The sequence below is a fragment of the Colossoma macropomum genome, unplaced genomic scaffold (genome assembly GCF_904425465.1).
Source record: "Colossoma macropomum unplaced genomic scaffold, Colossoma_macropomum, whole genome shotgun sequence".
In the NCBI taxonomy this organism is placed as follows: Eukaryota; Metazoa; Chordata; class Actinopteri; order Characiformes; family Serrasalmidae; genus Colossoma; species Colossoma macropomum.
Genome location: NW_023494808.1, coordinates 9982708 through 9997732, shown reverse-complemented (window position 1 = coordinate 9997732; position 15025 = coordinate 9982708). Strand labels below are relative to the sequence as shown.

At 42.4% G+C, this 15025-nt stretch overlaps 1 protein-coding gene across 1 annotated transcript; it reads right to left on the bottom strand.

Annotated features, from left to right (window-relative positions):
• Positions 1 to 2879: 2879 nt before the first annotated feature.
• On the bottom strand, positions 2880 to 14523 carry ptcd1 (pentatricopeptide repeat domain 1). The gene is made up of 8 exons (XM_036557678.1): positions 13652 to 14523; positions 12617 to 12757; positions 10253 to 10471; positions 10069 to 10170; positions 8179 to 8955; positions 7876 to 7992; positions 5206 to 5388; positions 2880 to 3458 (listed from the first exon to the last, which is right to left on the bottom strand). Exons 1-8 carry the CDS (start codon positions 14078 to 14080, stop codon positions 3249 to 3251), a joined length of 2178 nt encoding a protein of 725 aa, XP_036413571.1. The 5' UTR covers positions 14081 to 14523; the 3' UTR covers positions 2880 to 3248.
• Between the last annotated feature and the right edge of the window lie 502 nt (positions 14524 to 15025).

Here is a 15025-nt window from a genome sequence, read left to right as displayed (position 1 = left end):
CTTTCTTTAAATACAAAATTTAATACAAAACTTTTTTAAAACTAAAAAAAGATAAAGATAAAGTATCGTGTTTAAAATTATAAATAACATAAGGAAAGTACCACGGTAAAAATACAAAAAAAGTGTTTAAAATGTAAAAGAAAAATTAAGAAAAAGGTGAAGTGGTTAAAGTAACGTTACCATAGTAATTTACCTGTTTATTATTAGTTTAAAAAAACATTAAAACATGTTTTATATAAATTAAAAATGTTTAAAAATATTTATATTATTAGATTTAAATCTGTAAAAGTAGGTAAAACTACTGTAATTATAATTATGATTACATTATTAGTTTAATTATTTTCTATTTAAAAATACACTGATATTAATAAAAAGCTAAAAAAAATAATTCAGCTTTATTTTTATTTTCATTTTTTTAACAATTAAAACCTAACTTTAACCAATAAATAAATAAATAAATACAGACAATGCTAAAATAAAAAAGAAACTTAAAATCAAAAATTACCTTTTTTTTGACATGGTTAATTTGTCAGCATTAAATCTGGAGTAACTGGAGAAGAACGTGATTCCCACTTCATGCTCAACAACCTCATCATCATGGCTAAATACTTTCTGAACTTAAAAACATTTATATGAATGTGTTAAACATTGTTTAAAATTAAATATCATGTAAAATCTTGAACACTTAACTGTCGACACTTTATTTTTCCAGTTATTTAAAATGTATTCATCTTTGTTTGTTACTGCATGTTTTAGTGCAGCCTAATGAGATTACCTATCACTGTTGAATGGTAACTTCCTTTCCTCTGTTAAAATCTGACCTAGAGGTATAATATATACAGAACCATGGACAACACGTTCTCCATCGATCTGAAGAACCATTTCATCAGGCAAAGAACCATTTAAGAGACCACGCCATATAGAACCACTGCCTTACTAAAGAACCCTTGAAGAACCATCTTTTTAAAAGTGTGTACCGCAGGAAAAATGTGAGCTCTCCACGGCCTCTCCAAGGCAGTGTGGTCAGCCCCTGTTTGAGGAGCTTAGCGATGGCTAATCATGGAGGACTTTGGTCAACATGTGCAGCAGTTTCCAGTGTGCGCTTCACAGCTTGAGATCAAATCAGTACATCATTTTTTTAACTCATAAATGCTCATTAATATCTGAAAGTTTACATTTCTTTAGCCAATTTCTCGGTGACAATATCGAGACTTTTCAATATATGGTTAAAATCATATTTAAATCAGTGTTTGGGTCACACTGACTGATTTCTACCAGAACACAAACACTAATATCTCAGGTGGTTGCTAAGGTGTTGCTAGGCGCTTGTTATGGCATCTCAAGTGGTTGCTAGGGTGTTGCTAGACACCTGCTGCGGCATCTCAGGTGATTGCTAGGGTGTTGCTAGGCGCTTGTTCTGGCATCTCAGGTAGATGTTAGGGTGTTGCTAAGCACTTGCTACGGCATCTCAGGTAGTTGCTGGGGTGTTGCTAAGCACTTACTATGGCATCTCGGGTGGTTGCTAGGGTGTTGCTAGGCGCTTGTTTTGGTATCTCAGGTAGTTGCTAGGGTGTTGCTAAGCACTTTCTACAGCATCTCAGGTGGTTGCTAGGGTGTTGCTAGGTGCTTGCTATGACACCTGCTGGAGCATCTCTACAGCATCTCAGGTGGTTGCTGGGGTGTTGCTAAGCACTTACTATGGCATCTCAGGTGGTTGCTAGGGTGTTGCTAGGCACTTGTTTTGGTATCTCAGGTAGTTGCTAGGGTGTTGCTAAGCACTTTCTACACCATCTCAGGTGGTTGCTAGGGTGTTGCTAGGTGCTTGCTATGACATCTCAGATGGTTGCTAGGGTGTTGTAGGCACTTGCTATGGCATCTCAGATGTTTGCTAGGGTGTTAATAGGCACTTACTATGGCATCGCAGGTGGTTGTTAGGGTGTTGCTAAGCACTTACAGCATCTCAGGTGGTTGCTAAGGTGTTGCTAGGCGCTTGCTACGGCATCTCACATGGTTGCTAAGGTGTTGCTAGGCGCTTGCTTTTGGCATCTCAGGTGGTTGCTAAGGTGTTGCTAGACGCTTGCTTTTGGCATCTCAGGTGGTTGCTAGGCGCTTGGTATGGCATCTCAAGTGATTGCTAGGGTTTTGCTAGGTGCTTGATATGGTATCTCAGGTGGTTGCTGGGTTTTTACTAGGCACTTCCTATGGCATCTCAGGTGGTTGCTAGGGTGTTGTTAAGTGCTTGCTACGGCATCTCGGGGGTTGCTAGGGTGTTGCTAGGTGGCTGCTTTGTTATCTCAGGTGGTTGCTAGGGTGTTGCTAGGCACTTGCTAATATGTTAGTGTATGAAAACCGTATGTCTGATCAAAAAGCTGTATTCAAGCACACCATTCCTGATCAGATGCATCTAAAACATAACTACACAAGACTGCATCACTTTGGACTTCAGACCAATCAGAGCAAGTTCTGTGGGTATTTTTCTTATCATACGCCGGAAAGTGCGCGATGATGTATCGTCTATATCAGTGCACCACAATACTGCTTTTTGGTTTTAGTCACATTTTGGCAATATATTTGACAGATAATGAACAATATATTTGCAATATAATAACAAAATAGTGGTTTGTTTTTAGTATTTTGGTTCTATTTTGTGCGCTTTACCCGTGACATTCAGAACCTGATGGCTGCAGTGTATGAAAGAAGTCCATGAAAAAGAAAAAGGTAGTTTCCTTTCCGAAAACATGTTTTCTGGCGGCTTATAGTTCATCCTGGGTAAGGATCTCTGTGGTCTTATTTCAAGAGAAACAACCCAGTCCAATCAAAACGCTACAGCAGGTTTGTAGGACATTCTTTTAGCATCGAGAGGCTGAACTCAGGACACATGGGGTCAATAACTGTTTTAATAAAAATGTATATATCATCTGATTCCATAATACATTCAGAAAACTTATTAACAATAATCACATACTTCTTTCTTTAATCCATCTTTGCGTTAAGACATTGTGATATTGTGAAAATGTCTCCATGTATCTTGATATTTGGCGTATCAATAAAATATTGGCACATCGCCCTCCCCATCCTGGAGGGCAGTGTGCAGCTTAGAGCTCTGCCTGCTCTAACAGAACTCTCCAGCATGATTATTTACCAAGAATTTGGTTCAGGCAAGTGTGGCAGGTAGACCACTAAGTCAGTGGTCCTTGATCATCAGGCAGAAGAACACAAAATCCATAACACTGACTTAATTTGCTGATTTAATGGCTTGGCTGGACAGTTCTTTGAGTGGTTTCAGAGGATTGGTTGGAGTTCGTGGACTGGTTTTGCGAGCTGACTCCGTCTTGTTCGGGGAGGCGATATTTGTCCCACGGGTGTGGAGTCTCCTCGCCTGGCATGAACTCCAGCCACTGTCTGTAGAAACCACGGAAACCATCTATCTTCTCCAAGTAGGTGTTTTTGGACTTGAACTGAAGAGAAAGAAATGAGAGATTAGATTTCAATGAATTTTTTTTTTGAAAATCCATAAAGCCATAGAACCAAAGAATCTGTAAAATACTCAATATATCGCTGTTGTCGGAAGAAAACCTTGTATCTTCATTTTTGTTGTTTTCCAGTTTTTGATATAATTTGAAAATGCCTGTTTCCCTTTACACCACATGTAAATTTTATGATGAATGGACTGAAAGAAAAGGCCCAAAATGACTTGGAACAAATTCTGGTTCCACTGATTTACATTAAAAGTAAAGTATGTTTTTTCCTTCTCCTGTAAAGTTACAGTTTTGGAGATACGAGGTTTTCTTCCAACAGCAGTGATATACATATTTGACAGCACACATCAACTGAATTCTGTATTACTGTGTGAAGTTATTCAAAGCCACTGTCATAAAATGCCACCTTTGCTACAAGTTTGTGAAATTTCTACCCTGCAAGCCTAAGATCACCATGTCCAATGCCAAGTGTCGGCTGGAGTGGTGTAAAGCACACCACCGCTGGAACACTGGAGCAGTCGAAACATGTTCTCTGGAGTAAGGAATCACAGTTCACTATGTGTTAGTCTGATGGATGAATCTAGGTTTGACGGATGCCAGAAAAACACTACTATCTAGTATACATAGTGCCAAAAGTAAAGTTTGGTGGAGGAGGGATAATTGGCTGGGGCTGTTTTTCAGGATTTGGATACATGTAGGCTGTTATTTATTGCAATGTTACTTAAGTGTCCTTTCTTAAATGTTGAATTGAGAACACTAAAGATCATTTGTTGTAACAGAGATCACCACCATAACACGTTCGACTGCTTGACAGAAAAGATGTGGGCCAGTTACAAACAATGTGCATATACCAATCAGGCATAACATCATGACCACCTCCTTGTTTCTACGCTCATTGTCCATTTTATCAGCTCCACTTACTATATAGGTGCACTTTGTAGTTCTACAGTTACAGACTGTAGTCCATCTGTTTCTCTGCATACTTTGTTAGCCCCCTTTTACCCTGTTCTTCAGTGGTCAGGACCCCCATGGACCCTCACAGAGCAGGTACTGTTTGGGTGGTGGATCATTCTCAGCACTGCAGTAACACTGACGTGGTGGTGGTGTGTTAGTGTGTGTTGTGCTGGTCTGAGTGGATCAGACACAGCAGTGCTGCTGGAGTTTTTAAACACTGTGTCCACTCACTGTCCACTCTATTAGACACTCCTACCTCGTCAGTCCACCTTGTAGATGTAAAGTCAGAGACGATAGCTCATCTGCTGCTGCACAGTTTGTGTTGGTCGTCCTCTAGACCTTCATCAGTGGTCACAGGACGCTGTTGGCTGGATGTTTTCGGTTGGTGGACTATTCTCAGTCCAGCAGTGACACTGAGGTGTTTAAAAACTCCAGCAGCACTGCTGTGTCTGATCCACTCAGACCAGCACAACACACACTAACACACCACCACCACGTCAGTGTTACTGCAGTGCTGAGAATGATCCACCACCCAAATAGTACCTGCTCTGTGAGGGTCCATGGGGGTCCTGACCACTGAAGAACAGGGTAAAAGGGGGCTAACAAAGTATGCAGAGAAACAGATGGACTACAGTCTGTAACTGTAGAACTACAAAGTGCACCTATATAGTAAGTGGAGCTGATAAAATGGACAATGAGTGTAGAAACAAGGAGGTGGTCATAATGTTATGGCTGATCAGTGTATGTGTGTGAGAGAGACAGAGTAACTGACCTGGTCATAGTTGGGGGGATACTGCGCTGCGAACTCGAGCTGCTGGATGATGACCTCGTTGGGAGGAACCTGCAGTCGGTGCATTTGTTTCAGCAGTTCGTGTAAGTACGCGTAGTCCAAACGCCTGGTCGCCTGGCTTATCAGAGTGCTGAACACATGAACGTTGGGCTTAATGCCACACGCCTGCAAACAATCAGCACAAACAACCCACACCGAAATACTGCATCATTACATCAGGTAAACACTGGAAATCAAAAACCAATAAAACCACAGATGTTCAACGATCAATACTGAAAATCATGAATATCACTGAAGATGAGACAACTGTTCTGGACTCACTTTATTGTGAGGACAAAATGCGTCTCTTTTTATGACAAGAATTAATGAAGACTAATTAACAGAATTCTGTGTAGCTCCACTCACCAGTGCTACAATATTTACATTAATAATGTATGTTAAATGTGACAATTAAGAACTGGCCACCATTTCAGTAAAGCACTCTAACTGTAATTAATGGAGAATGAAGTCAAAACACAAAATACGAATATAAAACAAATCTCTGCCCTGCTAGATCTGCCCTAGCCAACTGTAAGTGCTTGTTAAAAAGAAGCATCTAGGAAAAACAACAGCTCAGCCACAAAGCTTAAATCACACTTTGTGTTTATTGGTCAGGCCGATATGAAAATAATTTTCAGAGTTATTTGATTATTTTTCAAAATTATTCAGAATATCTTCAGAATTATTTTACTAAAATAAAAATATGCTGAATGCGCAGGTATGAGTAAAGAAACCATCTAAAAAGATGTATTACATACAACACAAATAATACCTGATGTATTTTTGTTTGTTTTATTGGAAGTTTAGGTTTGAAAAAAGCTCAAATTTTTGTTTTGAATTTGGATTTTGAATTTTGTTTACGTATTTCTTTAATAGATTATCATTCCAAACTCAAAACAGTTGAGTCACCACCTTCAGATCAATGCTAGTGTTAAGGCCACAGCAGACTTCTTGTGGAGATAACGGTCACTGGCTTCAGCGAACAATATGACGTAATTGCGGAGAAAACGAACAACTGCTTGTCACACACATGGCAGCTGGGCGAACTCTGTGTACACTACACAGCAAAGCCTCTGATTGGTAGGTAAAAGGGGCATGCCATTAAACAAAGATGGACAACTTTGAGGAGCTTTGGTTTTGGCAGACAATAGTATTTCACTGTGAAACGCGCATTTGTTAAATAAACAATGAAAACCTCCTAAATGTAAGATATTAAGTCTGTTATTCGGTAGTACTAACTAGTACTGAGCACCAAAACATACAGGTTATCTTATATTTAGGTTCACAAGAGGACGAGGCTGAAGTTGGCTTTCTATTCACCAGCTTCGTGTTCTTCTTTCAGTGGTGGATGAAGTACACAAACCATGTCCTTGAGTTAAAGTAGAGATACCCAAGCTAAAATATTGCTCCAGTAAAAGTAGAAGTTCCTCCCTTTAGACCTCCACTTGAGTAAAAGTACAAAAGTACTTGCTTTCGAAAGTAAAAGTACTAAAAGATTAATTATGGCTCTAATGTCCTGCTTCATTGACTCATTTTAGGTGAAAATACTCCAGTGTCACTCTTGGTAAACCAGTCTTTTAATAGAATGTCATTCATTATTCTGACGCTGATGTCTATTAAAATGATCATAAACACAAAACACTGAAGGCAAACAGTTTCCATTAGGTAGAACTGAGTGGCTCTGAAATAACTTTTTGCAGACAAGCAAAGTTTTAGTTTAAGATTTATTTGTAACTTAGTTACAAGTTTAAGTTTAATAAAAACTTTAAACTCAGATTCACAAATGAGTTTTCCTTTACAATATTGCATCTTTTGGTTTCTAATCATAAACTAGCAAAAAACATATTTACTATAAAATGAAATGTGTTTGCATAAATTCAGAATAAAGACACGTCAGTCAAAACTGCATATGTGTACATATTTCTATATTGTGGTCTATTTACACAAAGTTAGGTTAGTTCCAACAGGTCAAAACAAGCTCAAAACAAAGTGCGCGCTGTGCCCTGATTGGTGTTCTTGCTTTCCGCTTCTTTCGTTTTGACAGGTTACGTTTTTATAGACACATAAACCAAAAGGAACGACAGATTTCTCATAATGTAGTGGAGTAAAAAGTGAGATATTAGACACTGAAATGTGGAGGAGTGAAAGTAAAAAGTCGCCCAAAATGGAAATACTTCAGTAAAGTACAGATACACGAAAAAACTACTTTAATACAGTAACGAATTACATCTATTTTGTTACTGTCCACCTTAAATGGTGGCGGTATTCTGAACTCAAAACGTCGCCATAGTTAGAACAGTGAAAGAACTGTTTTCCAGCAGTCATGAAACTTACCAGAAAATGTCATAGCGTCACGTGGAGCATCAGCAACAGGCAACACGAAACTGCAGAAAGTATGCGAGCTTTCGGCTTCGCACATCCCTCAAGAATTTAGTTTCGCGAGAAGTACCCTGAGGCCTTTAATGGTCAGTTGACATGATTGTCCTTCTAAAATAGCCCAAGACTAATTTTATTTTGCCCAGAAAATGAGTGACTTTAGAAAACAGTGTTTACAGTAGATTTACATGATTGTCACATTATATGAAAATGATTAATAACATGAGAAAATCAAACCTCCATGTCTGAGAGAAGCTGAAGTCCGTCTTTCTGTCTGCTGCAGGCCAGAGCGATACCGCAGAACGTCTGAGCATTTGCAGGCAGCTTCCTCTCAGCCATCAGGACCTTCACAGCCTGAGAGAAAGAGAGAGAGGAAAAGAGAAAGAGAGAGATAGTTATCCCAGAGATGTCATACTAATTATTCCATGTGATTCCACTGTACTGATGTTTATTTTCAACATCAGTGTAATTGTATCATCACCATCAGATCAATGCCTTTTACGATGCTCCATATAAACCATGATAAAATGACTGACTGACCTTTGCTCCTCCCAGATCTCCTGCTTTAGCCGCCTTCCGGATCAGAGTGTTAAAAAAAGCCACGTCCAGCTTCACCCCGCTCTCAGCGGCCACAGAGATCAGGCTCTGAATCGACTGGCTGCTGGGCTCCATGACGTCCGCCAGCAGCGTGATCGTTTTGATGGTGGGCTTCAGTCCATTGTTTGCCATTTTACCCAAGAAGCCCTCCAGATTGCCCATCAGCGCCAGCCTATCAGACGTGGTGCTCACCGTTCCCAAGGCAACCACGTCTGAGCGGAAGGTGCTTGGGTCCAGCAGGTTTGGAAGGTGGGAGTTTTGGGTCGTGGATGTTGGTGGAGCAGACAGAAGGTCATTTCTTGAGGACAGAGTCAGCAGTTGAGTTTGTTCGGTCAAGTTTGAGGTCTCGTCCACTCTCTGAGTGTTTCTGTCGTTTCTCCTCAGGCTCTCCGCCTCAGAGAGGTCCAAAGTGTCGTCTCTGGACTGTGACTGGCCGTCTGAGCGCGTGTCCGGTGCGCTGGAGTGAGCCGGCAACGCTAACAGGCGGCTCTCAAAGGAGTCCACGTCTAAAGGCTTAGAATGTGGCGTCTCTTCTCTGACCTTTGATCGCTGTCGTCTCCTCTGAGCCGTGACTTTGGGGCCGGACTCCTCTCGCCCCCTGAGGAGCAACGCAGAAGCCACGGCAGGGTCACCTATCCCACAATCCCTTGCGGCACGCAGGAGGATGTTGTAATTCTGCAGATCTGGTTTTATGCCAGCGCTGAGCATCTGGTGCCACACCTGCAGAATAAACCAGCGTGAGTCTCTAAAGTGATTATCTTCTCTGAGTCAGACAGTTTTCAGAACTGTCTGGAAAGTTTCGAATCACTTTTCATCAATATTTTATTGTAAACAGCTAGAAAAGCTCACTTGCTGAAGAAAGTGCAGAGTAATTGTGCAGCTTATGCAATTCCCAAGCAGTTGCTAGGGGGTTGCCAGTTGGTTACTATGTTATTTTAAGTAATTGCTTGGGTGTTGAAGTGGTTTCCCCAGGGGGTTGCTAGGGTATCTCTGATAAAGTGTTGCTAGGTGGTTGCTATGGTATTTCAGATGGTTGCTAGAGTGTTGTTAGGTGGTTGCTAAGGTGTTACTGTCGCATCCCAGGTGGTTACTAGGGTACTGCTACATGGGTTGCTGGGTGGTTGCTAGGTGGTTGCAGTAGTATCCCAGGTGGTTGCTTAGGTGTTGCTAGAAGGTTGCAATGGTTTCCTGCATGGTTGAGAAAATGTTGCTAAGTGGTTGCTATGGTAATTCCATAGCAACTTCTTACAAGGTTACAAGGGTGTTGCTAGGTGTTGGCTTTAGTATACCAGGGGCTTGCCAGGGTACCTCTAATGGTTAATAAGGTGCTGTTAGGTGATTGCTAAGGTGTTACTCTGGTAGCTTGGTTGCTATGTGGTTGCCATGGTATCCCACATGGTTAACAGGGTGCTGCTGGAGTATGTGCATAATCGTGATATAAGTGGGACGTACAAACTCTTGCCCAAAGATCCGCCATTCATTCGTATTAGATAAACTGTCAGATAACAATAATATTAGTGTTTACTAATATTTTATAAACTTTATTTATTTGATTTAATATTTCAAGTATATAGAAAGCAACATTGTTATTTAAGGGTCTATAAAGGTTCTTGTATTTTGCTTCTCCCTTGAAGTCCAGAGCTAAACTACTGCAGACTGAATTGATGGATATACAAAAATGTATTTGTGTTCATGACATCACAAAATAATGAGTCAAAATCTGTGAGGTCATGCAAGACTAGCATGTTATACATGTATCTGCAACCAAGTGGGTTTATGTTGTTGAAAACAGTGATTGCAGCCTTTTCTAAACTTTAAAGTACGTGTACGTACCTGTAACGCCAGTCTGAAGCCCTGCTGCTTGTCCTCCACACAGCACATCAGCAGGTACTGAAACGTCTCCTGCGTGATGGCCTGTCCACTTTGAAGCATGTCCTAAAAACACACAGTGACAGAAAGTTAAATCTACAGAAACGACTCTTTGTATCTCACAGAAACAGAATCTCACGTTCGGTACCCTTAACACTTGAAAGCAAGCCTTCAGGTCGCCGGACAGGGCCACGGTTTTCAGCAGTGCGTGATGGGTGATGGCATTGAGTAGAACGTTCTTCCGGCGCAGTTCCTGACGCAGCTTCAGCGCCTGCTCCAGGCCTGACTGTTTCCATGGCGACTGCGCACAGGCGTTGAACAGGGCGGTGTAGGTGGCGTCGGACGGCTCTAAGCCTCGCTTCTTCATCTGAGGAACAACATTTAGCTGAGTTACTTAACATCACTGAAATGTTCCTACAATATGATAGCGGTGAAACGCACAGCCTGTTTAAAAACCACAGCAGTTTAAGACAAACATGAACATTTCCGACATGAACACAATTTAACTTTTAAGCTTGCTGGGTTTTGTGACCGCCTTAAATTAATACCATATTTGAATGAGATTTCTAGAAAAGGCTAAAGAGCAAACAGTAATTTTACACCCTCACTTCATTTTTAGTGAACATCAACTACTTCTTTGTCAATAAGAACATTTCCATCATTCAGATTTTTTTGTTTATTAGCGATTACATAGCAATACCCAACACTACTATCTGATTTATATTCTTTTTTCTTCTTGTTTTTCCTGACTTTCCCCCCTTAGGAAAACAACGGCAGAATTGTGCATGCAACAGTTTGTGCACTCCACTTACATTATAATACAAACTGCAAATGTTAGCAACCGCTTGGTATACAACAGTAACCACCTAGCAACACACTAGCAATCATTTTGGATACCATAGCAACCAAGTGGCAACACCTTTGCAACCACTTGGGATACAACAGCCAGAATTTAGCAACATCTGAGCAGCCACCTGGGATACCAGAGCAACAGCCATGCTACACTGTAGTAACCACCTAGCAACACCGTAGCAACCACCTAAAATACCACAGCATCCACCTAGCAACACCCCAACAACCACTTGGAATACCACAGTAACCACCTAGCAACACATCTGCAACCACCTGGGACACCACAGCATCCACCTAGCAACACCCTAGCATCCACCTAGCAACACACTAGCAATCATTTGGGATAACATAGCTATGACAGACCAACCAACCAGAATAACCTAGCAACCACCTAGCAACACTCTAGCAACCACCTGGGATACCACAGTAATCAAGGGGCAACACCTTAGCAATCACTTGGAAAACAATAACAAGAATCTAGCAACACCTGAGCAACCACATGGGATACCACAGCGTCCACTAGCAACACCCTAGCATCCACCCAGCAACAAACTAGCAATCATTTGGGATAACATAGCTATGACAGAGCAACCACTTGGAATACAATAGTAACCACCTAGCAACACACTAGCAATCATTTGGGATACCATAGCAACCAAGTGGCAACACCTTTGCAACCACTTGGGATACAATAGCAAGAATCTAGCAACACTTGAGCAACCACCTGAGATACTAGAGCAACAGCCAGGCTACACTGTAGTAACCACCTAGCAACACCGTAGCAACCACCTAGGATACCACAGCAACCACCTAGCAACACCCCAACAACCACTTGAAATACCATATCATCCACATAGCAACACCTTTGCAACCACCTAGTATACTACAGTGTCCATCTAGCAACACACTAGCAATCATTTGGGATAACATAGCTATGACAGAGCAAGCACTTGGAATACAATAGTAACCACCTAGCAACACACTAGCAATAATTTACCACAGCAACCAAGCAGCAACACCTTTGCAACCACTTGGGATACCACAGTAATCAAGGGGCAACACCTCAGCAACCACTTGGGATACAACAACAAGAATCTAGCAACACCTGAGCAACCACCTGGGATACCATAGCGTTCACCTAGCAACACACTAGTAACCACTGAGCACCCACCCAGCAACACAATAGCAATCATTTGAGATAACATAGCTATGACAGAGCAACCAAACAGAATAACATAGCAACCACCTAGCAACACTCTAGCAAGCACCTGGGATACGATAGCAACAAAGTGACAACACCTGAGCAACCACGTGGGATACCAGAGCAACAGCCAAGCCACACTGTAGTAACCACCTAGATATAAAAATAGCTCTGACAGAGCAACCAACCAGCAACCACCTGGGATACCACAACAATCCTAGCAACCACCTGGGATACCATAGCAACTGCTCAGTCTTCTGCGTGTGAAGTGTGATGATACAAACAGGACGCTGGTGTTTTGTGTAGTTCAGCATGTTCAGTACTGATACAAACGAAGCCTCATTAACTCCAGTGTAATAAACAGAGCCTGATGTGTATAAAGGGGAGGAGTGGCCATAAGGGGGAGGAGTGGCCACAGCGCGAGGGGGAGGAGTCTCTGTGCGTGTCTGAGTTTCTCACGTTGTTGTAGAGCTGAAAGGCCTTTCTGACGTAACCGGCTCGTCCACATCCTCCAATCAGGACAGAGTAATTAAACTCCTCAGGCTGCAGCCGCTCACCCTTCAGCATATCAGCCTCAAACAGCTGCAGCGCCTCAGCCAGCTGCAGAGAGAGAGAGAGAGAGAGATACAGAGAGAGAGAGAGAGAGAGAGAGAGAGAGAGAGATACAGAAAGGGAGAAATACAGAGAGAGAGGGAGAGATACAGAGAGAGAGATACACAGAGAGAGAGAGATACACAGACAGAGAGAGAGAGAGAGCAAGAGAGAATATTAAAGAGAGACAGAGAGCAGGAGAGAATCAAAGAGAACAGTAGAAAGAAAAAAGAAAGAGACAGAAAGAAAATAAAGAATGATAGAAAGAGCAAAAGAAAGAAAGAGTGAGACCAGGAACATAAATCAGCTCTCCAGTTCTGATTCTCATTCAGTTCACTTCATCTTTGCGCTCCATTCCACTACCTCGTGTCCAGCAGTGAGTGCTGTCGGTGCTGCACTGTCCTGTCTGTTCACCGTGTCTAACGTCTGCTGTATGTGTCGTATTCACTGTACTGGTTCTAGTTCAATGTTTTGCACACTCACGTCTGCACGTTCACACTTTGTACTGTCTGTTTGGTTCCATGCTGCACCGTGTCGGTCCTGGAGGAACCCAACTTCACTCCACTGTGTACTGGTGCACAGATGGAACGACAACAAAAGCCTCTTGACTTGACTCTCTCTCTTTCTTTACCTCTCTGTCAGACTCCCTCTGTTCTCTCTCTCTCAGACTCCCTCTGTTCTCTCTCTCTCAGACTCTCTCTGTTCTCTCTCTCTCAGACTCACTCTGTTCTCTCTCTCTTTCTCAGTATCTCAGACTCACTCTGTTCTCTCTCAGACTTTCTCTGTTCTCTCTCTCTCTCAGACTCACTCTGTTCTCTCTCTCTCTCTCTCACAGACTCACTGTTCTCTCTCTCTCTCTCTGCTCTCTCTCTCTCTCTCTCTCTCTCTCTCTCACAGACTCACTCTGTTCTCTCTGATGAGCCTCTTGCACTGGAGGAAGTACCAGTACGCCGTGTTCCTGCGGCCTGTCCTGGTCCTGAAGCTCCTGATCTTCTTCTCCTCCTCCTCCTGCTGCTGCTCCTCCTCTCCGGCTCTCTGATAGCTCAGCTCCTGCTGCTCCGGACTGGCTCTGCGGAAGCTCGTCCTAGAGGAGAAGTCGGAGCAGTAGTCTCCGAACCGCTCCTCCTCCCCGGGCTGAGTGGGAGCGGCTGGTGAAGGTGTGGAGGTGCAGAGCTGTCTCCGGAGGAGGAGAGGAGGACTCACCGAGCTCCCCGAGAGGAGGAAAGGAGGACTCACCGAGCTCCCCGAGACCCGGAGAGGAGGACTCACCGAGCTCCCCGAGACCCGGAGAGCAGCGCCGGTCAGCCCGCAGCGCAGAGCGGCTCTCAGCATCACAGCTAACCTGAATTATCAACACACAGCTATAACCTGCTTATAACCCGCTATAATAACAACACCGAGCTTTTATTAACCTTTAATCAGCCCTCAGATTCGCCCCTACACGCTGTTAATCACGAGGCTAAAGTTGGCCTCCTATTCGCCAACTTCTTATTCTAATTCTCCCGTTCCACCTTAAATAGCGCAGCAGTTATTAATAGAACGCTTCATGCGCCAGAATGTAACGCGGCGCTATTTAAGGTGGACCGGGAGAATTAGAAAAAGACGCTGACTTCAGCTTCGTCTGTTCGGAATATGAACGTGTTTATAAACTTATTTAAGATGATAAATCAAAACCGTTCATAATCCTGAACCGAAAGCGCGATTAAACGACCTTGAGAGGGTAAAAGATTAGCTTTAGCTTTAGCCCGGTTAGCCTCATGTGTTGTTGTTGCTGCTGCTCTTCTTCTACTCTTACAGTGTGACGTCCGCCGGGACTCCACTGCCACCTACAGTGAGGAAGCTACGCGTAATTAAAGGGAAACTCCACCGATTTTTAAATATTCTCTGCATAATTAAATGGTAAAGATGTAAACAGAGTCGCTCAGAGTGTTTTGATGTGAAATGTGTGAAGTCATGACTGTTCACAGTGTAGGTGATAGGAACCAGACGTCCACCTCTAAAAGCTCCCTCACAGAAAGTTACTACATGAAATGGTCATGAATTCACTGCCTGATGTCTGAGGCCTTGTTTTAGTATAGTTTTGTGACAAAGTTTTGGTACATGCAGGGTGTTATAAGGCAAATAGTCTCCAAAAAAAAAAAAACATTATTTCCGATTTATGACTATTTTATCATCAACATTACATATAAAACTGCATGTAGGTTCACTGGTAGTTTTGGATAAAATTGCTGTATTTGTGTTTCTCTGCAAATGAAACTAAGCTTATTTGCAATTTAT

Bases quoted from the DNA above. Each gene is read 5' to 3' on its own strand.
- ptcd1 (XM_036557678.1), bottom strand. From the start codon at position 14,080: ATGCTGAGAGCCGCTCTGCGCTGCGGGCTGACCGGCGCTGCTCTCCGG. The intron at 8,956-10,068 runs GTACGTACACGT...TTTATTCTGCAG, and splicing joins GCTTCAGACTGGCGTTACAG to GTGTGGCACCAGATGCTCAG. The intron at 7,993-8,178 runs GTCAGTCAGTCA...TCTTTCTCTCAG, and splicing joins GAGATCTGGGAGGAGCAAAG to GCTGTGAAGGTCCTGATGGC.